At 53.1% G+C, this 20932-nt stretch overlaps 1 protein-coding gene across 42 annotated transcripts in view; it reads left to right on the top strand.

Annotated features, from left to right (window-relative positions):
* Positions 1 to 20932, top strand: part of RPTOR (regulatory associated protein of MTOR complex 1) — a 309620-nt gene that overhangs the window by 26393 nt on the left and 262295 nt on the right. For 25 of the 42 annotated variants that reach the window (XR_014820511.1, XM_084983251.1, XM_084983244.1 and 22 more), the window contains exon 1: positions 411 to 1368. The exons of 1 other annotated variant lie outside the window; for it this stretch is intronic. Coding sequence is in view for 9 of the 41 variants with exons in the window: in XM_084983251.1 (XP_084839377.1) it covers positions 1207 to 1368 (162 nt within the window). In the remaining 32 variants the exon portion in view is untranslated. Of the gene's footprint in view, positions 1 to 410; positions 1369 to 1891; positions 2152 to 11240; positions 11328 to 11859; positions 12249 to 12626; positions 12943 to 13362; positions 13460 to 20932 lie in introns of those variants that run through there. 16 more of the 42 variants (XM_084983263.1, XM_084983259.1, XM_084983229.1 and 13 more) reach the window with 7 other exon arrangements.

Raw genomic sequence — 20932 nt, 5'->3', positions numbered from 1 at the left:
TTTTTTTCACTTAGTGTCCCCTGAAAAAAATAAAATCTGATCGCTACTGTGGCGGATACTACAACTCCCCACCCCAAACACGATCTTCTTTTGTAATATTATCAAAAGCCTTGCAGCTTTTTCACAATCTGGAAGAAACAAGGGGTCGATTCCTTTAATTTCAGAAGCATGTAGGTCCATTTGTAATAATAAAAAGCTTTTTTTCCAAAATTAATTAACAGAGTTTCATTTATAGGACTGACTTCGATATGACGCATCTCTTGAACGAATGGCAATAAACTCTGGCAAACTGAATCGTGGTAACCATAGTAACGGGGGGGGAACCCTCTCGCAGTTTCCTGGGACGCACGGGCCGGAACGCTCTGAGGACATTTGGCCTGTTAGGCACGCCGTAGTCGCGCTGCATGCTGGGCCTCGGCAATATGGCGTCCTCCTTGATGTGCTGATGAGCGGAGTTTCACTGTAGCTTCAAACCAGAGGGCAAAAGTCCCGAGACCCAATAAGCCCACATTACGCATTTTTCTCCACGGCTCCGTGTCGCCCGTTTCTAAGGACTCGTTCTCAGGGAGGAGAGGGCCACGGGGCCGGAGGCCAGGACCAGCCAGGCCGCGCGGACTCGGGGCTGAGGAGCCGGCTGCGGGCGAGCACGATGGGCCGGTCCTGGCTCTGGTTGCAGCAGCTCCGGCGAGTGCGGGACCCGCAAGGCTGAGAGTGGCTGCAGGAGACCCGAAGCTCTCTGAACCTCTTCCCCTCGGCCGGAGACCTCAGCCCGGTCGGCGACCCGGCACCAAGAGCGGGCGGCCTGCCTGTCCTCGGATCGGCTGAGGCGTTGGAGGCCGAGGGCAGGGTCATCGTGAGGCCTGGAGTCTCGCACGCCTTTGACAGCTCCGCTCGCAGCCCCCCGGGAACCGACAGCCGCGGAAGCAGCCGGTGGCTTGGGATCTGGGCCGCCTGTGTCTGTGCGGAGCTCCTTGGGTTCCCTCATTTCCCACCGCTCTTCCCACGCCTCCGACTTCCCGCGCAGAGTTAGAGAAGGATCGCAGACTTTTTGCCTGAGTGAGGGTCTCCGCACACTCACTATCCGTTTCATTTTCTACTCCTCCCTCTTCTGTGTATTCGTTCGCCAATTCTGGTACACACTGGTTTTCAAGGCTGGAGGTTCTCGAGCGCTTGCTGCCCAGGACTCCCCCACCCCCTCCCCCAGTGATGGAGTCCGAGATGCTGCAGTCGCCCCTCCTGGGACTCGGGGAGGACGATGAGGCCGACCTTACAGACTGGAACCTGCCTTTGGCTTTTATGAAAAAGAGGCACTGTGAGAAAATTGAAGGCTCCAAGTCCTTAGCTCAGAGCTGGAGAATGAAGGATCGGGTAAGTGGATCGCGCCTGCGCCCCTTGGACCTTGGTAGTTTTTTTCAGGGAAGTTAGTTTAGAGCCAGAGGAGTGTCCTTGGGAAAGCGGCGGTATTTTTTCCCAGCTGTGTGTTTCAAGTCAACCAAAAAGCACAAACCATTTCAGACTCTGGGTCTTGGCTGTAAGTGGAAAAGGCTGTTTCGGTTCGCAGTTATTCCCTGGAGAGTTAATTCGGTACAAACTAAGTTCTAATTCAGACAGTCCAAGTTAAGTATGTTAGAAAACCCAGCATTGTCACATGCCCCTTGATATACTTGGCACTGTTAACACTTAGAGGAAAAACAGCTTGGGACATAATATTTGTACCCACGTGGTTAGTCTACTTTTGTGGCTAATTTACTTTTTCGGTCCAAGCTAGGGCAAGTGCAGAAGTCCAGTATCGTATGCTAGGAAACAAGGTTACTGGCAAATGTTCAGGTGGTAACAAGTTCATGCGTAGTTATTTCAAAGTTACGGTGAACTCCATCATAGCCTTCTAAACAGCTTTCTGGAATCCAGACTGTCCTCCTTTTGTGTGGTGTCTTGTTACTGTTACTTGGAGACGGAATTTCTCTAATAGTGCAGTTGGAGTATGACGGGGTGAAACGGGGGTTTAGGTTTTAGGGGGTCTTCGTGGTGCTGGGATGTGGATAGCAACTCACAAGCAGCTTACAGTAAAGGAAACAATTTTGTTAAATCTGACCTTAATTTGGAGAACTATTTTCCTGGTCTCCAGAGCAGAAGGATGGGACTCTCTCATCTGTACGTGCTTAGAATTTGTCTCTTTGTGTTTCGTTTTCTCCTTCTTTAAGACTCTTTGTTTCTTTGAACATTTTGGTATAAGAGAGGTATTTGGTGTTATCATGTAATGTGGTTGCTCTGGGCTTATGAAGATGTTTATATAAGATTGTTGTTTTTAGTAGGTGATGTTGAACATATATGCGCTTATCCTCATGGTCATTCTAGGTGGTCAGTCACTAGTAACTGGTGCTTCAGGTATTACCTGGCTTCTCTTTAAAAGGTTAGGAAAATTTGATTGATACAAAAGCAGTCTAAGGAGTAAAAGAGTTGGTCACTGGAAGAGAATGTATAGAGTCTGTCTTATGGATATGTTTCATACTAAATAGATAGTTCAGAGCTTTCATGGTTGCAAAGCATATCTCAAAAAATATATTTTAAAAGTAACTGCATGGAGTTCTCTGGTGTCTCAGTGGGTTGAGGTTCTGGGGTAGTCATTGCTATGGATCGAGGGATCGAGTTGCTGCTGTGGCATAGGTTTGATCCCCAGTCCTGGAACTTCTGCATGCTGCAGGCATGGCCAAAAAAAAAAAAAAAAAAAAACAACGTAATTCTGTGGTCATCTTTTTTTCTCCTGTTTGGAGGCCCTTCCTTTTTTTTTTTTTTTTTTTTCCCTTTTGACATGTAGTTCCCTTGGCTACCTTAAACCCTTGGTCAAACTGTTCAAAACTGCTTAATGGATATATTTTTTATTTTTTAAAAATGTTTTTTGTTTGTTTGTTTGTCTTTTTAGGGCCACACCCATGGCACATGGAGGTTCCCAGACTAGGGGTTGAATCGGAGCTGTAGCTGCCAGCCTACACCACAGCCCCAGTAACATGGGATCCCAGCTGCATCTGTGACCTACACCACAGCTCATGGCAACACCGTATCTTTAACTCACTGAGCAAGGCCAGGGGTCGAACTCGTGTCTTCATGGATACTAGTCGGGTTCATTAGCCACTGAGCCATGACGGGAACTCCTTAATGGATCTATTTTTGACCTTTTAATTAAAACAGTAATTTGTGAATGATCAACATTCCCTGATAAAATCTTCAAAAGTTATTAAGTGGGAGAAAAATTGTGCGAGTCGGAGTAATTACTGAGATTCTGACTTAGAGCCAGGAGAGAAAATTTGCTGTATTCGGCCATTAAAGTTGTTTGATAAAGAAGACCAGCAGCTAGCACTTGCGGTTAAGTCTGTGGGAGCTGGGCGTCGCAGCAGAGCTGCCCCGTGTCTCCTTCCCTGGTTCGGCCCGAGGGGCCTTTGCAGCACATTTCGCAAATCCCGATGACACTCAGAGTTGGGAGGGAGCACGCATGAATGAAACGGGCCGGATAGAACGGGTGTAATGGCACAAGTGCATAGATAAGTGGCGGCTGAGGTTTGGCTCGCGTCTCCTTTTCTGGAGGGGGGCAACAGGGGGGCCTCTGAAGAACACACATTGCAGCTCAAGGGCAGTGGGGCTGACTGGGTCCGTTTCCCTTTCTCTCTCTTTTCTTTGAGACGCTGGAAACCCCTTTTCTTCCCTTTCAGTGTGAAGTTTTCCAGTTTTAAAATTCAGATGTTACAAAATGCGAAACAGTCCCTTGCGGGCCGGCTCTGGCCTGCGGGTTAGCCATGTGTCACTTCAAGGCTTTGGGATCGTGCGCACACAGGCACCCAGGCCAGGCTGCTTCCCTGCCCAGCACTCTCCTGTTTGAGGACACACACAGACCCCTTCTCCTGCTGGGCCACTGACTGCCCTAAATGCGGGCTGGGTCTTTCTTCCTGTGATTCCTGTACGTGTCCGTGTACCTTTACGGCATCCGTGTTGGTGGTTACTTACTGGAGTTGGTGAGGGTTCCTAAAATGGACACCTTCAGCAAAGTTGAGGGACGGCTCCAGGGAGTTCTGTCTGCTGGCATCTGGCCCTGGCAGAGCTGCAGCCCATGCCCTCCCTCAGTGGGAGTTCCCACAGTCTTGGTATTGAGTCATTCCTGCTTTCACATGCCACTGTTACTGCCTTTTAATTACAAAGTTGCTGTTTGTTTAATACTGTTACTATCAAATTAGCTTGTTGCTTGGTTAATTCTATGTGTGGCAAATATATGCATCAGTGGCATTTTTGACTTGCCATTTTCAAATAACTAGGCATATGAATTACAGTTCAAAACGAATCATTTGCAGACCTATGGCTAAAACAGGTGTGTGTATACCTGGCCCATTTGTATTTTGCTGTGATACTTTATAGTTCTCACAGCCCATTTTCTGGAAAGCCGGCCTGTGGGGATCATTGGTCTCAGATGGGTCTTTACCTTGCGTGTGTGGGATGGAACCAGGGAGGCTGGAGAGCTCTCGCTCTGGAAGAAAACCATTGACAGACACTCTGTACCTGCGCTGTAAAATGAGGAAGCCGTTCGCAAACCAGCCTCGAGACTTGGTCACCTGGCTTTGCGGCTCTGCTTGCAGAAACCACTGAGCAGGCTGAGTGGGTACGTGCAGCTGTGCACGGGCTCTCGGATGTTTACGTGGCCTCAGGAGCCCGCGTCCACAGGACGACTTCCTAACCCTCCCTGCTCCCGCCGTTCTCTTTGCATCCTTGCCTCCATCTGCTCTGGCTGGGCCCGTGCCGCCCGGGCTGCCCTCCCTCGCTTGTTGCTAAATCTAAATGTCCCTTCTCTGTCCTTCTCTCTTGACTTCCCTGCAGCCTTCCGGGGTGGCCCCCGCCCTCCTTCATGAAGCTTTTTCCTCATTTGCTTCCACGTCTTCCTGAAACTCCAGGCCTTCCTCTGAAGCCACTGACGGCTCCTCCTCGGACTCCTTTGCTGGTTGGCGGCGGAGGGGGGAGCACCCCGGAACTTGATCCTGGGCCGCTTTCTCTTCTGTGTGCCCGCTGCCAGCCGACCCCATCTAGTCCTGTGGTTTGACACGCTGCCTCCGCGCCGTGACTCCTGGTTGCCCGCTTTGCCTCGGCTTCGTCCGTCCCCACGCACTGCCATCACCGCCCATGCGGTGCACATCTAGAAATTCTCCCACTTATTTCCTCTTCCTCTCGTTGTACTGAGCCCGTCAACTTTGTCTTCAAAGGGTATCTTACATCTGCCCACCTCTGGGTCCACCACCGCGAGCCCAGTCCCGGCAGCTACCGTCTTTCACCTGGACGGTCGTGTCCTTGCATCAGCCCAGAATCAGGTCCTGAGCGGGCTCCCTGCGTCGGCTCTTGCCCTCACCGTGGTCAGAGGGTCTTTGTAGATCCGGTCCTGTTTCTTCCTTCCCAGGCCTCTTCACCGGCTCCCAGGGCTCGAAGTAGGATGCGAACTCCACCCCGCTTCGCCACGCTTCATGGTCTGGCCCTGCCTGCCTTTTCTGCTTCTCGGAGCGAAAGGCCTAGAATGCCCTTTGCCTGTCCGCTCCTTCTTGTCATTTGCACTTAGTGTCTGGGTCACCTCCTCAGAGACCCCAGTGAGCACATCCTTGGTCAGCCGTCACTCGAGATCACTCTCTATGTCTCTGCTGTTTTTCGTCATTACCCCCCAGCCCCAGAAGGGCGTTGTCTGTCGTAAAGCAAGGACCTTAGCTCTGCTGGTGTAGAGGACAGCGCTTGGCATGCAGTAGCGATTCAGTGACAATGTAGTGAAACGACAGAATGAATCATTCACCGGGGACTTCCAGGTAGGTCATGTCTTTTAAGGCTCAGTAGCGCCGAGAGTTACTCAGGGGTCCGTATCTCTGTGATTGATGTGCAAACTGAGGCTTGGTTAAATGGCTGCCCTGAAGAGACGTAAGTTACCTTAAGTGGACCCGGAAACAAAGCCCAGGTAGGAAACAAACAAGCAGAAGTGTATCACCAAGTTTCGACTGGACACTCGGGCTGAGAGGCCCTGGGGTCTGAAACAAAATGTATGGTAAAGTGCCCTGGCGGCTCAGCGGGTTAAGGATCCGGCCTGTCACTGCCGTGGCTCGGATCACTGTGGCGGTGCAGGCTGGACCCCTGGCCCGGACGTGGCCAAAAAAAAAAGGAAAAAAAGAAAACTATGGGGAAAACATGACTCAGGTGGTGGAGCCGATAGAGAAACGGATCCGATGGTCAAGCAGCAGACGACCAGAACCCTGCTCGCTGGAGGCGGCCTGGCCGCGCCCACCGTGAGCTCACGGTGTGCTCCCGCTCCCTGTTCCCCGTCCTATCGGGGCCCAGAGGCCACACTGTTGCCATACTAATGCAAGACATTCGCTCGCTCTTGGCCTTTCCCCGTATGGACAGTTTGCACGGATGGTGCAGAGGTGAGATGGCTGGTGCCCGAGCGCCAGTCTAGCACCAGACCGAGCTGGCAGTGGGTGTTTGCTTCACTGCCCTGCGCTCGCAGTCATGCCCTTGGCTAAAGCATTGCAATGAGTAGTTTTCTTACGTCTTGGCTCTTTTATCCTCCCCTGGGCTCCTGGATGTCCCCGGAAGAGCACCTGCCACGCAGGCTGCAGCTGCTACCGCCCTTCGCCCTTCGAGGGTCGCTCGCTGGGCCTGGGGGCTGGCAGGCTGCGCTGCTGTTCCCCCTTGCGTCTTGGCAGGCATTTTCTTGAAAATGAACCAAGCGAGCGTCACTTCAAGGAAAACAACTGACAGTGTTTGTTGCCAGTGATAAAATCTGAGCTTTCAAGTAAAACTTAGAGTTTCAGAAAATGTGTATCTGCCCCTGAGTGTGCCAGCTTCCTAGGACTTAAAGATGTTTCTGATGAGATGATGGGGATGCTGATAAATAGAATTTTATGTTGTGAAGTGAAATGTCTCCACATTTGGAGCATCTGCATGGCTCAGGGAACCTGTGTTTCCGAACGACCAGTTCATGATATTATAAAATCAGCTATGGGTAAAAATCCAAAGTTAGGCCAGTGGATTTTAACATCATAGGATATGAAAGTCATGGCTGTGGTTATGGGTAGATTGAATTTTCTACTTTATTTATTTATTTTTTTGTCTTTTTGCCATTTCTTAGGGCGCTCCTATGGCATACGGAGGTTCCCAGGCTAGGGGTCCAATCGGAGCTGTAGCCACCGGCCTACTCCAGAGCCACAGCAACTCAGGATCTGAGCCGTGTCTGCAACCCACACCACAGCTCACGGCAACACCGGATCCCCAACCCACTGAGCAAGGCCAGGGATCGAACCCGCAACTCCATGGTTCCTAGTCGGATTCGTCAACCACTGCGCCACGACGGGAACTCCTGGATTTTCTACTTTATATTCTATTTAGATAGATTGCAGCAAACCTTTCAGCAACTGCTGCTCACTGAGTTCTGCTGTGATAGCCAAGCAGAGTATTCCCAGTGACCTGGCTGTCCTGACACTCGCACCCCGTGACCTGGCTGTCCTGACTCCCGCCCGTCCAACTATGTCCCTTTCTGAGGCTATGTTTTTCTCACTCACTTCAACCAAGACAACACATCATCGCAGACCGAATGCAGAATGTGCACTCAGCTAGCTTCCCGTGAGGCAGACGTGGAAGAGATTTGCAGAAGAGTGCCACTTGGCTAAAATGTTTTTGAAAACAGTTATCTTTCATAGAGATATTTATCGAAAATGTAATGAGTTTATACTTTTTCAGTGACTTGATAAGGAAATGTACTACTTTTTTTGTTTTAGCCTCTACTGTGGAAAATACTGATAAAGGCAACTTGTGAAAGAGATTTTTGGGAGTCTTCAGTACTCTTTAAGAGGGCGAGGTGTCCCGTTATCACATGTTTGAGACCTATGAGCGTAGTTAGAGAACGTGGGCCTCAAGCTTCAACTAGGAAGAAGGACTGAAGGCGAGCAGGTGCCCAAACCACCCAGCTGGCCCAGAGGTCCGGCGACAGACCTGAAAGGGACTTGCGACCCTCTTTCCGTGTTCTCTGAGCCTGTGCAGGCGGAGCGCCTTTGTGATGGCGAAGGCATTGCCTTACACGGAGCCAGTTCACCACTGTTAGGGCCTCCTGGTGTCCCCCCTTAGAGGACAGGCACTGCCACTCCCCCAGCGCGGCCTTGTTCTGTGAGGGGAAGTGAGTGGATCCAGTGGGGCCAGGGCAGGGAGCCAGAGGTGTTCCCTTCAGCCCCGCGGAGGGTTATCGCTCACGGGGAGTGTGCCCGGTCGTGCCTCAGTGTCTGGTGGGACAGACAGACACGTCAGCACCAAATTACCGCGCACTGTGTTAAGAGGGGAGGAGGACCTGGTTCCTGAGAAAACCTTGAGTTTATGGTAAATAAGTAAATCACGTGCATTGATTACATTTATGAAACATGAATCGGTCACACTGAGCCAGCCGTCAACTTACAGCAGCTGGTGACGGGCGCTGCGGCTGATGGTGGGCGCTGCGGCAGGCGTCGGCAGGGGTGTCAGGCCTAGACTTGCGCCTTGTGGAGCGGAGGGTTTGGGGGCGCCGCTGGAGGTGGGATCACCTGCTGCGCAGGGCCTCACGGTAATCCCGCGAGAGCCTCCCGGGTGGGAGGAGGCAGCAGGGGTGGGGTGGAGGACAGGGCAGGGTCCCTGCTGAGGTTGGGAGGGTGGAACCCGGGGAGTCTGGGGGGACGTGGGAGAAAAGGGGCGGGGTTTATGGCAGCCACCCTCTCGCTTGCCCCTGAAGCGAGGGACCCTTCCAATGGCATTTGTCACGTGAGGCTCAGGAACCACCGGGGGCCGTCTACGTGGACGTTTTAACCTGCTGTGAAAATGTGCTGTGTTCCATTTTGAACATCCTGAAACGGGCGAGAACCTTTCCTCCTCCTCGTCACCCTGCGGGAGCCCGAAGCGGGAGCGCCAACGGGATCCCGCGCGGCTTCTGTCTAGGGGCTGTCCTCCAGGGCTCCGACTCGGCCCGCTTTGGGTCAGAAGCTCTGGGGAGCTCGAGGTCTAACAGCTAACGCAGAAGAGGCCATTCCAGCAGGTGTCGGGCATCTGCCGCCTCCGTGCTTGCGTCATGTTCTTGACCTTGGACTTGCCCCGCGGGGGCGCCTTTGCGGCGCGGCGCCCGCTGAGCGGAGGAGGAGGCGGCCTTGCCCAGGCGGTTGCTCTTGCCCGTCACTGGCCTGCTTTCCAGACGGCGCTTCGGTTCGTGGCCGTTCCTAGTTAGTATTTTTAGTTTTGATACCGTTTCAAGCTTAAAATTACATGCAGAGTGTAGTGACGTCCCCTGCGCCGCTGCCCACCTTCACCAGTTTCTGCGTCGTTTCTCTGCCATTCCGTTTGTACACGTGAACGTGTACTTCTCTCCCCTGAGCTGCGGAGAAGGAAGTCGGAGACTTACGCCTTGGTGTGTGTCTCTCCCGAGAACAAGGACGCCCTCTTACAGACCCCAGGAGAGTTACGAAAACGAGCACTTTCTCCTTGGTGTGTTGGAACCTCCACGCGCAGGTCTCATGAAGAGGAGGTTGCCCCTCATGAGCCGTTTCCGCCCCCCGCCCCAGGTTCCCTCACTGCCACAGAAGGTGCATGTAGCCTCCTTTAGAGGGGTGTCTCAGGCCCCAAGAATTTCTTGCGAGTTCCCGATGTGGCTCAGTGGTTAACAGATCCGCCTAGGAACCACGAGATTGCGGGTTCGATCCTTGGCGTTGCTCAGTGGGTTAAGGATCTTGCGTGGCTGTGGCCGTGGTGTAGGCTGGCGGCTGTAACTCTGATTAGACCCCTAGCCTGGGAACCCCCGTATGTCTCGGGTGTGGCCCTGGAAAAGACAAAAGAAAAAAAAAGAATTTCTTGACCTGACATTTTTTTTATTGCGGTAAATTATAAAGTTTATCATTTTCATTATTTTTAAGGCTGCCCGTCAGTAGCATTCAGTATGCTCACAGTGCTGAGGCCCTCACCACTGTCCATCTCCAGGACTTTTCACCTTCCCCGACCTGAACTCCGTCCCCACTGAGTCACAACGCTTCCCCCCACCCAGCCCTGGGCGACCACCCTCCTTCTTTTCGTCTCTGACTTTGTGGACCTTGACGTTTGAAGAGAGGGCGGCAGGTTATCTTGTGGAACGTCCTGCAGCTGGTTTGTCCTGATGGTTCCTTGGACTCAGGTTCAGGTTTTGCGTTTTGGGTGGGGAGGCTGTTGAGGTCACGTGCTTTTCCAGAGCATCCTACGGGAAAGCAGACCACGTGGCTTTGTCTCAGCCTTGTGGCCGTAGTTCATTTGCCTGTCGCTGTCATTTTTTCCTCACTGAGCAGCCCCTTCACATTGTCATCAGTGCCCTTTGACAAGGTACCAGGCTTTGAATTTTTTTTTTTTTTTTTTTTGTCTTTTTGCCATTTCCTGGGCTGCTCCCATGGCATTTGGAGGTTCCCAGGCTAGGGGTGGAATCGGAGCTGTAGCCACCAGCCTACGCCAGAGCCACAGCAACAGGGGATCCCAGCCGCCTCTGTGACCTACACCACAGCTCACGGCAACGCCGGATCCTTAACCCACGGAGCAAGGCCAGGGATCGAACCCGCAACCCCATGGTTCCTAGGCGGATTTGTTAACCACTGAGCCATGACGGGAACTCCAACTCTGAATATTTGTTAGCTCTCCAGCACAGTAGGATGTTCCCTGCCTCAGGCCTGGAACTGGCCTTTCTCCAGTGTTCCCCAGTTCCCTTTGGTGGAGAATGGGGTTCAGAAGGGAGACCTGGCCCAAGGCGTGCCCTCTGCTGCTGGTGTGCCATGTTTGCAGGCTCCTGGGCCGAGAGGTAGGGTGGCAGCCCTGCGCCTGTCTGTGTTCATGTCTTGCTCATCGCTGTGCGTTGACCGTGGTCCCCAGGCTCTTCTGCCCCCTTTGCAGGTTTGTCACTTCCCAGCCATAGTACTGGCTCCTTTGTCCTTACGGAGTCAGTGGCTGGCTGGAATGTGCAGAGGGGAGTTTCTGAATTCCTAACACATAGCCCCTGGGAACACAAACCTACTAGGAGGTTAATATTCACTTGCATCGTTGTTTGAGGCAGATTTCCCCTTGGTGACGTGCACAAGTCCTAGCTGTTAGTGTAAGCCATCTCAGAGCCGGAGTCTCAGTGTTTGCAGGGAAATCATTTTCTTCTTTGTGGGTGGGGGTGTATCTCTGGCCTATGGAAGTTCCTGGGCTGGGGATCGAATCTGAGACACAGCTACAGCCTGCACCACAGTTGCGGCCACACCAGATCCTTAACCCGGTGCACCGCGGTGGGAACTCCAGTGGTTTTTATGAGCACCGTGAACCATTTATGTACATGGCCCTAGCCTGGGGTTGTGTGGGATCCGAGGAGACTTGGGATGGCGTGGCCCTTGAGGAGTTTTATCTCAGTAGAGAAAATGGCACCCCATGCAAAGCTAATCGGAGCGCAGCACACTCGAGGAAAGAGATAGCGATTTAAGGAATTCCTCTTGCTGGGCTTTTCTGTGGCACCTGGGTGCCCACAGTTTGGGGTTGCACCCTGATCTGTGTGCAGTAGGGTCCCTGACGGGCGAGGTGACGGTGTGTGCAGGTCAGACGGCGGGCTGAGGGGCGGGAACGAGTGGCGCAGTCCCGGTACGTCAGCTGAGACCGTCCGGTCCTCTTGTGCTGGGCACCGGGCACCAGGCTCCGTGTTGGTAGTTCACTGGGAACAGCCTCTGCTGTTAAGGGGTTTACCAGTTTGTTGGGGAAGATGGGTCGGGGTGGTGGTGGCTGCGTGCAGAGCCTGGAGAAGGCCTCCTGGAGGGCGGGGACACAGCCAGTGCGTCCCCGACAGAAACAAATCATCTGGGTGGGAGGAGGGCCGAGGAGCCGGGGTGCAGGGCTGGGGAGCTTCAGGAAATGCTCCCCTCGCCCGCCCAGGGCCCCAGCCCCGCTGCAGCCCTCCTGCCTTACCCGCCGCTGGCACGGCCACCGTGTGACACCACGTTCTGTATTCGCGTCGCCTCTTCAACTGGGACAGGGACTTTGTCTCATCTGTGCTGCATCCCCGGCTTCTCACGAGCCTGGCTGCTGGGAGGTGCTCACTGGATGTTTGTCGAGCAAACAGCCGGAGCAGAGCCCGGCCGGAGAGAGGCGGCGGGAGCCCGCGGTGGTGGGCAGGCCGGTGGGCCCCTGGCCAGCTGTGTGAGGCCCAGGAACTTGGCTTTTGTCTTAAGGACGACTGCGGAAACTTTAAAGTGGGTAGTGCCGGAGTCCTCTGGCTGCGGGGGGTGCGTGTGTGTGACTGTGTATGCACGTGCACGTGTGTGTGTGTGTGTGTGTGTGTATGTGTGTGTGCGTGCACGCGAGTGAGTGTGTGAGAGAGAAAGAGAGAGAGTGTGAGAGGGAAGGGGGCGGGTCAGGAGCGTCCTGAGGAGGTGCAGGTGGGCCGGGGGCTGGCTGGCCCGAGCTAGCTCTGCGTGCTCCCCGGGACGGGGGCCAGGGGGGAGACTGCACGTGGCTGTTGACGGGGTGCAGGAGGTGGCAGCATGCCATGCAGGCTCCCTGGGTAGGAGGGAGGGAGCACTGACCTGCCTTGAAAGTCGGAGAAGGTTTTCCTCAAAGAACGTTTCAGCGGGAAATGGCGAAGGTGCTGCTTCAGTGGTCCCCGGCCTGTCCCTCGGTGTCCGGGCTTCGTCCGTCCCTGCTGCCGCCCTGTGCCCCCGCCCCGGTCCCCATGCCTCCGGGGTGGGGATGAGCCACACCTAGTGAATACTAGCTTGCTCTTTTGTTGCACAGCATGTTCCTTCACCCTTAAAAGGTGATCTACAGGCAGTTTCAAGGTGTGTCTAATGAAAGCAAGTCAGGCGTTTCCATTTTCTGTGCTCCTCTAAGCCCTGGCCTAGGTCCAGACTTCGTTTCTACGGGGTGGACGCCCTGCAGAGACACAAGGTATGTTCTGAGTCCACTGGGCCTCAAGGGCAGACGGTGTTTCTCTGTCTGTTGCCAACCTGACCTCGTTGGTGGCAGAGCCGCGCTCAGACCCCGTTCTGGCTTCAGGGCCTGGCTCCGAGACCTGCACCTCAATCTTTGCCTTTATATGGACAGCAGCCCCCCCCCCCGCCCTTTTTATGACTGAGAATATAGAAGTTCCTGGGCTAGGGGTCCATTCGGAGCTGTAGCTGCCAGCCTACACCACAGCTCACAGCAACGCCGGATCCTTAACGCACCGAGCGAGGCCAGGGATCGAACCTGAGTCCTCATGAATATTAGTTGGGTTCATTACCGCTGAGCCATGACAGGAACTCCTCATTCATTGTTTTTGGACTTTGGAGTAAGTGCTTCTTCTTCTTTTTTTTTTTTTTGCCCAAGCCTGTGGCCTGGGGAAGTTTCCAGGCCAAGGAGCAAACCCGTGCCACTGCAGTGACAACACCAGTCCTTACCCTGCTGCGCCACAAGGGAAGTCTGGGTAAGTGCTTCTGCTGGGGGATGAAACCAGAGCGTGGCCGGTGTATAACCCTGGAAGCCCTGAGGTCGGCACACACGCAGACCAGCGTGGTAGGCAGATGGAGCCATGAAGCATGTGACCAGAGGTTCAGGGCTGCGTTGACACTGGGGGGAGGGGGATGCCAGCAGCCAGGGAGGATTTCAGGAGAGGGGCCTGGCCGAGCAAGGCCTCTAGAGGAGGTAGGACCTGTGCCGGCTGCAGGGACCGAAGGACTTCGGGGCCGGATGGAGAGGGAAGGGCCCTCGGGGGCTTTGCAGTTTGCAGATACGGTTCCACATGGATGAGTCCGCCCAACCCTGACAACACCCCTTGCAGGCATCTGCTGTTACCAATGAGTGAACCGAGGCCGCGCAGAGGGGCAGCCAGCCTGAGGAATTCCTGGGCTGCAGGGGCCGAGCCAGGGGTTCAGGCCTTGTGGCTGCTGGCTCAGCCTTGCTTCTCATCCCACGTGCAGGGCGGCCTCGGGCGAGACTTCTCTTTGGCCTCCTTGTGGAGATTCAGAAAATCCGGGTGGACTTTTTCTAAACATTGAAGAGGCAGCTGTGGGTTTGTGGAAGATGTTAGACTGGGGTCAAATGGGCCTTGGCCCTGGCTGCTTCCTTTTCTAGCTGCCTGTCCTTGGTCTGGACCTTAGTGTTTTTATCTGTGAAGTGGGTCTGAAGCTGCTTCCCCCGAGGGGGTGTGCCGCGAGGGTGCCATGGGGTGGTGCTTGCGAAGCCGGGGGCTCCCCGATCATGGCTGAGCCCCGGACTCCGAGGGGCAGCCTGCACGGCCAAGCGTTTCCTCCCTTCCCGTGCTCCTCACTGCGGCTGCGGGCTCCGTCCTGTCCTGTGTGTTGGTCTGATGTTGCACATGATTGAATAATTGGAGGAAAAAGGGCAGAAGTTGCCCCCGTGGAGACAGCAAGCAGTGCCTGCCGTTTTCATCCGTTGGTAAAGGCCCAAGCTGTTCACGGGACTGAGGTCCTACGAGGCCACCACCCGGGGCGGGCTTAGCTTCCTGCCTCTTCTCCGAACCCTCTGCACTGACCCCCGGCCCCTTTCCCCAGGAAGATGGGAGCTCTCCTGAGAGCCGTGCTCTACCTGAGTGTGTTTGGTGGAGTTCTGGCAAATGTGAGAGATTTTTCAAGAACTAGATTTTATGATACAGTTGCCTCAAGTCAGTGTCTGCGAGCCCCGCGGCAGGAGGATCGACGCCTGCTGGCCGTTGCGGCGAGTATCGGGGTTCAGGCATAGCCCTTGCGTTTTTCCGACATCACTGCTCGTTTCATCCAGGACGAGTATTCTCATAAAGACGGTTCTGGGAATCCACCAAACCCCAGTGGGGAGGCGTGGCCATCACCGGTCCCTTCTTCCTGGCAGAGGTGCTTGGAGGTGAAGCGCTGTGTTTCCGTGTGTCGGGTCTGTGAGGCAGTCTGCGGGTTTAACTGGAGCGGCGAGGCAGGTTCCCCGAGTGGGTGCTTGCCGGACAGCCCTTCTTTGCTGCAGGCCAGATCCCCACCAGGTGGGCTCCCTGGCCCAGCGCTGTCCTGGGTTGCAGGAGAAAGGAGCCGAGTGTGAGGGCCTCACTGGGAGTAGGGGTGTCGGCTTGGCACCGACCCCTGGACTTTGGAGCTGAGCCTGGGCCACATTTCCTGTGACCTGCCTTTGGCTCTTTGTCTTCAGACACTGATCCCAGCTCCTCCTTCCCGCTGTCCAGTGATTCTCAGCTCTCACGAAGCCTCGGCACCTGTTACACGTCCAGAGCTTGAGTTTCCCCCTGAGTCTGGTTTGCTTCATCTTTGTCTGAGTTTTGGTTTGGGGCATCTGCTTGGTTCTCCCTTCTGGGATTTGCTTGGGGCCTGGCAACCCCGTGTATGGAGTGCTGCCCCCAAACAGAATTAGGCTCCATGGGCTATGTGCACCTCAGATGCTCTCCAGAGCATATGCCTGAAGTGGGCCTGGAGGTGGATTCTGTATGTGCTATTATGGGAAGGTTTCTAAGATATAATATTATATATTATTAAATTAAAAAAAACCCCACTCACACTTAGGAAAAAAACAAGGCACAGAACAGATTGTTTGACGTGACCTTATTTGTGTTTTTATTTTTAGTTTTGGCTGGGCGCACGGCGTGCAGAAGTGCCTGGGCCAGGGAGCAGACCCGTGCCAGAGCAGTGATCAGAGCCACAGCAGTGGTAACGCTGGGGCCTTGACCCGATGAGCCACCAGGGAATTCCTCTTACTGCTGCGTTGAAGACTTTTCCCTTTTTTGTGGAAGTTAGCAGTTGATTGTAATGGGCATCGGCGCAGTTGTCTTGGTGATTGGCCTGCTGTGGTCAGCGGAGATGCTCGGATCTGTAGGGTTGTAACTTTCACCAGAGTTTTGGAAAAGGTGCCGCCGTGTGTTCTCAGGTTTTCCATTTCTCCCTCTGCTTGCCGCCGGGCTTCCAGGGCTCCAGCTGCGTTTACTTTCGATGTTTGATGTTGTTCCACAGGCTCTGTGCTCACTCCTGCCTCTTCCCCTCTGTGCTTCGATTTGGATGGTTTCTGCTGCAGTGTCCTCAAGTTCTCGCAGCATATCCTTCCGCAGTACCTAATGTGTTATCAAGCTCGTTACCCTGTGTCGTTTTTGTTTTGCTATTGCATTTTTTCCCTAGAAATTCTACCTGAGTCTTTTTTATACTTCGTGTTTCTCTCTTATGTTCCTGTTTTCTTTTAAACCCTCGAACAGCTTTATGCCGCCATTTTAAAGCTCTTGTCTTATTTCCATCACCACGCACTCCTGATTGTCGTTTCGTCATGATTTTTCTGCTTACGGATCCCACTTTCCTGCTTTGCTTTAATCTGGAAATTGCGGACCGGATGCCGGACACAGTGTTACAGCGTTGATAATTTGGATGTTCTCGTCTTCATTTAAGCGGTGTTGCGTTTTGTTCTGGGAGGCAGTTGCTTTCCTGCTGCATCAGCTTCATTCTTTCAAGGGCTGTTTTCCAGCTTTGTCAGAGCCGTGTGGGTCAGCACTGTGGCCCGCTGCTTGTTTGTAAGGGCTTTTGGAAGTAGTCTTGGTTGCCTTCCTGCTGCGGTGGCAGCGTTGTCGACTAGTTTCACCAGGACTGTGTGGGCACAGAGCCTAAACTAGTTAGCATCAGGCCCGTTAGGAGGCCGTGGCTGACCCTGGGAGGGAAGCCTTGGCTCTGAGTCCAGTTGAGCCCTATGCTAAGGTGCCGCTGCCTTTCTGGGGGATGTTCTGAGCGGTCAGTGAGGGCTCTTCCTTCTGACCTGTTGAGACTAGTTGTTTTGTTCCCACGCTCACCCAGAAGCTGTTCTTTGCCTGGCCTCCTGTAGCCTCGTCCAGCCGGGCATCTGAGGGCCCCACCTAGATGTCTGGAGCTCCTCCCTGAGGGGCTCTCTCCTCTGCCCTTGGTCCCATTCCCGCTGCCCCAGCCTCTCACACTCTGCTCCGTCTCCACAGCTCAGGGCCCTTCCTTTCCCTGCTGGGTCCTGGCTCCCCACTGAGAGCTGGGTGATGGCGGGGCTCCCCTCGCTCCATCGCATTCCTGTGCTGCGTGTGGTCTAGTGTCTGAAAAAGCGTCTTGTGTGTTGGGTTCCGCTCTCCAGTGTGCATGGTCAGGGCTGGTCTGCTGCAGGCTGCTCCGTCCTCCCTGGAGGGAGGTCGCCCTCAGTGTGACGCGGAGGCTGGGAGGATGGAGCTGTTGGGGGGTTAATGATGGGGCACTAGACGGCCTTTCGTGAACTGGAGTAGCTAGATACTTACTTCTTTACAATTCGGAAGCTGCTGTGTGTTGTAGCTGTTCTTTCACAGAACCGTATTTTTCTGCCAGCGGCATTAAAATGTAAGCTTACGTTGCATGGGATTGCTAGGACCGATTAACCTTCCGAACGGCTGCCTCGGCGTGGTCCCTGGACAGGTAATTTACAAGTCTAGATTTAGAGGCTTCCTCTCTCTCATAGCAGCGCTTGCATTTCATTTGGGCTTTATAAAGCCAGGTAGGTCAGAGGTTGAAACTGAAATAATTGCTGAACATGTAAGAGGATTTGAAAATAAAATCCTTTCCTGTTTTGATGTTACAGATCTAAATTGGGCACTTTGTCATGCAGTCTTAGAGAACTGGGTTTGACCGGCTCTCTTAAGGGTTTAGTTAATTTACAGAAGTCCTGTTTGGGTGTTAATATTATCATTAGAGCCCTGGAAGGAATTGTCTAATTGCTCTTTTTATTTAGCTGTTTTATTTAAGTAGGTCTGGTAGTATTTGATTTTCTTTCTTTTTAAAAAATGTATGAGGTAAAAAGTGTATAAAACATCTATTGACAGTTCAACCAATATTTATGACAAGAACACCTGTGTACCCCCATCCAGGTCAGAAAGAGACCCTTTCAGCACCGAGGAAGTCCCGGTCGTGTCCTTGATGTGTCCTTGGTGTGCCCTCCCCTCGCTACACTTACTTCCTCCTTCCAAGAGGCAAATTCTCTTCTTACTGTTTTGGGACAGTACCTCGCTTTTCTTTCTTTCTTTCTTTTCTTTTCTTTCTTTTTTGCCTTTTAGGGCCATAGCTGTGGCATATGGAGGTTCCCAGCCTAGGGGTCGAATGGGAGCCGTAGCCGCCGGCCTGCGCCACAGCCACAGCAGCACCAGATCCAAGCCTCGTCTGTGACCCACACCACAGCTCATGGCAGCGCCAGATCCTTAACCCACTGAGCGAGGCCAGGGATCAAACTTGCGTCCTCGTGGATGCTGGTCGCATTCGTTAACCTCTGAGCCACAACGGGAACTCCATGCCTCGCTTTTCGTAATGGTTTTCCTACGTATTCAGGCATCTCTGAAAACTACCCTTGTTTTGCCACTTTGAAGGTTAGATGAATGATGCACTGCACTGTCGTTTTACACAGTGGTTTTTGCTGCTTTTCTCAGTGTTGCGTTTGTAAGATTCACCCTGGTTGTTGCGTCTGCGTGTAATTGCTTCATTTTCACTTCAGTATAACCTCTCGTTACAGGTGCATGTCATGGCTTCCTCACCCATCCTGCTCCCGAGCGGGGTTGAAAGGAGCTCCCTCTGTATCTGGTGCCCATGAGCAGGCACAGGGCACAGGTGCAGGACTGCTGTGTCGTGTCCTCTCGTGTTTGCTTTTAATTCTGTTCGGTCTTGTGCCCACTTTTTATTTGAGTTGTCTTTTTCTTACACAGTTAAAACTTGTATTGACGTCTGGTTGATTTAGTATGTATTTTGGATATTTACCATAAGCGCCTTTCCACTTTGAAATCTGTCTTTCCGCTTTCTTTGTGGGGTCTTTGGACATCTCAGTTTTAACGTCATCGGATTTGTTATTCTCTCTCTTTCATCTTCGTGCTCTCTCCCGCCGTAGTTAAGAGCGGCTCTCCTACCCTTTTGCTGGAGGCAGAAGGATATCACCCTGGGGAGGGCTTCGGCCGTGTGGCTCCCCCAGGGGCTCTGTACTAACTTGGGGATTGTGGGCTGTGGAAGGGTCCGGTTTCCTGCTTCTTCCTGTGTAGACCCCTGGCTGTCGTAGTGGCTCCTGCTGGGAAGCTCATCCCTTGCCCTCAGCTGCAGGGCTCTGACCCCGTGGTCGCCCTCACACCGCTTGGCTGCGTCCTGGTTTAACACCGTTCTAACTGCAAGGCCACCCGACGGCTTGTTTGAGGTGCCGTCGTCCCCAGATCGGAAGGGTCGCAAGAGCCCCGACGGGCCGCTCTGGCAGCAGCCTTCCCCACTTCCCTCGCCGGCTGCGTGGGCGCTGCTGCGGGACGCCAGCCCCACTCGGGCGCTTCCTCGGTGGCCCTGGGGAGCTTCCCTGGGACTCGCTCCAAGGAGAGTGACCCGCAGCGCGGCAACGATCTGTTCCCTGAATGCGTGACAGGACCTGCTGCAGTTTCCTTTGCACAAGGCGGTTTTAAAGGCTGTGATTTAGGCTCTGAAAGTGGTATTCTTTTTTCCCCCAGTGTTCATTATTTGTTTGTTTTTGTTCCAGTTTTATGGAGATATAACTGGCATGCAGCACAGCACAGGGTGAGCTTAAGGTGTGTAGCCTGGTTTGACTTGCATACATGCAGTCGTTACCACAGGAAGGCTAGTGAACATCCGTCATCTCACACACACGAAACATTAAAGAAATAGAAGCCCTTCTCCTTGTGGTGAGAATTCTTAAGGTTCGCGCTAACAGCCTTCACACGCCCCGGTCAGCAGAGGGCTGATTACAGTCGTCCTGTTGTGCAGCACACCCTGCACGCACTTCTAACGGAAAATTGTACCTGTTTTGTTTTCCTTTTTTTAGGGCTGCACCTGCAGCATATGGAGGTTCCCAGGCCAGGGGTTTACTTGGAGTCGCAGCTGCCAGCCTAGCCACAGCCACAGCAACGCCAGATCCAAGCCGCCTCTGCAGCCTACACCTTAGCTTGTGGCAACACCAGACCCTTAACCCACTGATCAAGGCCAGGGATCGAACCCGTATCCTCATGGATACTAGTCAGGTTCTTAACCTGTTGAGCCACAAGGGGAACTCCCAGATGTATTTTTTTTAAGTCAGTTTTAGTGAATCGTATTTTTAGGGGATTTTGTCCATTTCTTCCAGGTTTCAAATTTAGGGCATAAAGTTGTGCATCATGGAGTTCCCTTGTGGTGCAGTGGGTTAAGGATCTGGCGTTGTCACTCCAGTGGCCTGGGTGGCTGCTGTGGTGCAGGGGTGATCCCTGGCCTGGGAACTTCTACACGCTGTGGGTGTGGCCAAAAAAAAAAAAAAAAAAAAAAAAAAAAGCCCACAGCCCCAAAACAATTGCTCAGCATATTCTCCTGTGATCTTTTTAAAGTCTACGGAGCCGTGATAATGTTCCTTTCTATTTCTGACATTGGGTATTTGTATGTCCACTCTTTTTTTTTCTCAGTTTTGGCCGGAGGATTGTTTATTTTTTGGTCATTCAAATAACCAGCTCTTGGCTTTGGTAGTACTCTATATCATGAATATTTCATTAATTTAATTTATTTTTGTGGCCACACCCATAGCATATGGAGGTTCCTGGGCTAAGAGTTGAATCGGAGATGCAGCTGCAGGCCTACGCCACAGTCAGGGCAACATGGGATCTGAGCTGCATTTGCGACCTATGCCGCAGCTTGAAGGAAGCTGGATCCTTAACCCCCTGGGCAAGGCCAGGGATGGAGCCCACGTCTGGGATTGATGCCCCATCCCCACAGATACTATGTCAGGTTCTTATCCCACTGAGCCACAGTAGGAACTCCCCGTTAATTCGTTTTAAAATCTTCTTTCCTTGGATTCATTTTATTACCTTTACCTTATTTTTGAGGAGGAAATTCTTTTTTTTTGTTTTGTTTTTTGTTTTTGACCACAGCGTGCAGCAGCTAGATGTGGGAATCTCAGTTACCAGACCTGGGATTGAACCTTGGCTGCAGCGGTGAAAACACCA

The sequence above is a fragment of the Sus scrofa genome, chromosome 12 (assembly GCF_054392235.1).
Source record: "Sus scrofa isolate SSC_HxYL_T2T_F1_AM1 chromosome 12, Sscrofa_HxYL_maternal_Yorkshire_Landrace_v2.0, whole genome shotgun sequence".
Classification (NCBI taxonomy): domain Eukaryota; kingdom Metazoa; phylum Chordata; class Mammalia; order Artiodactyla; family Suidae; genus Sus; species Sus scrofa.
Note: the sequence above shows the minus strand (reverse complement) of the source record. Positions and strands in the feature narration are given on the sequence as shown.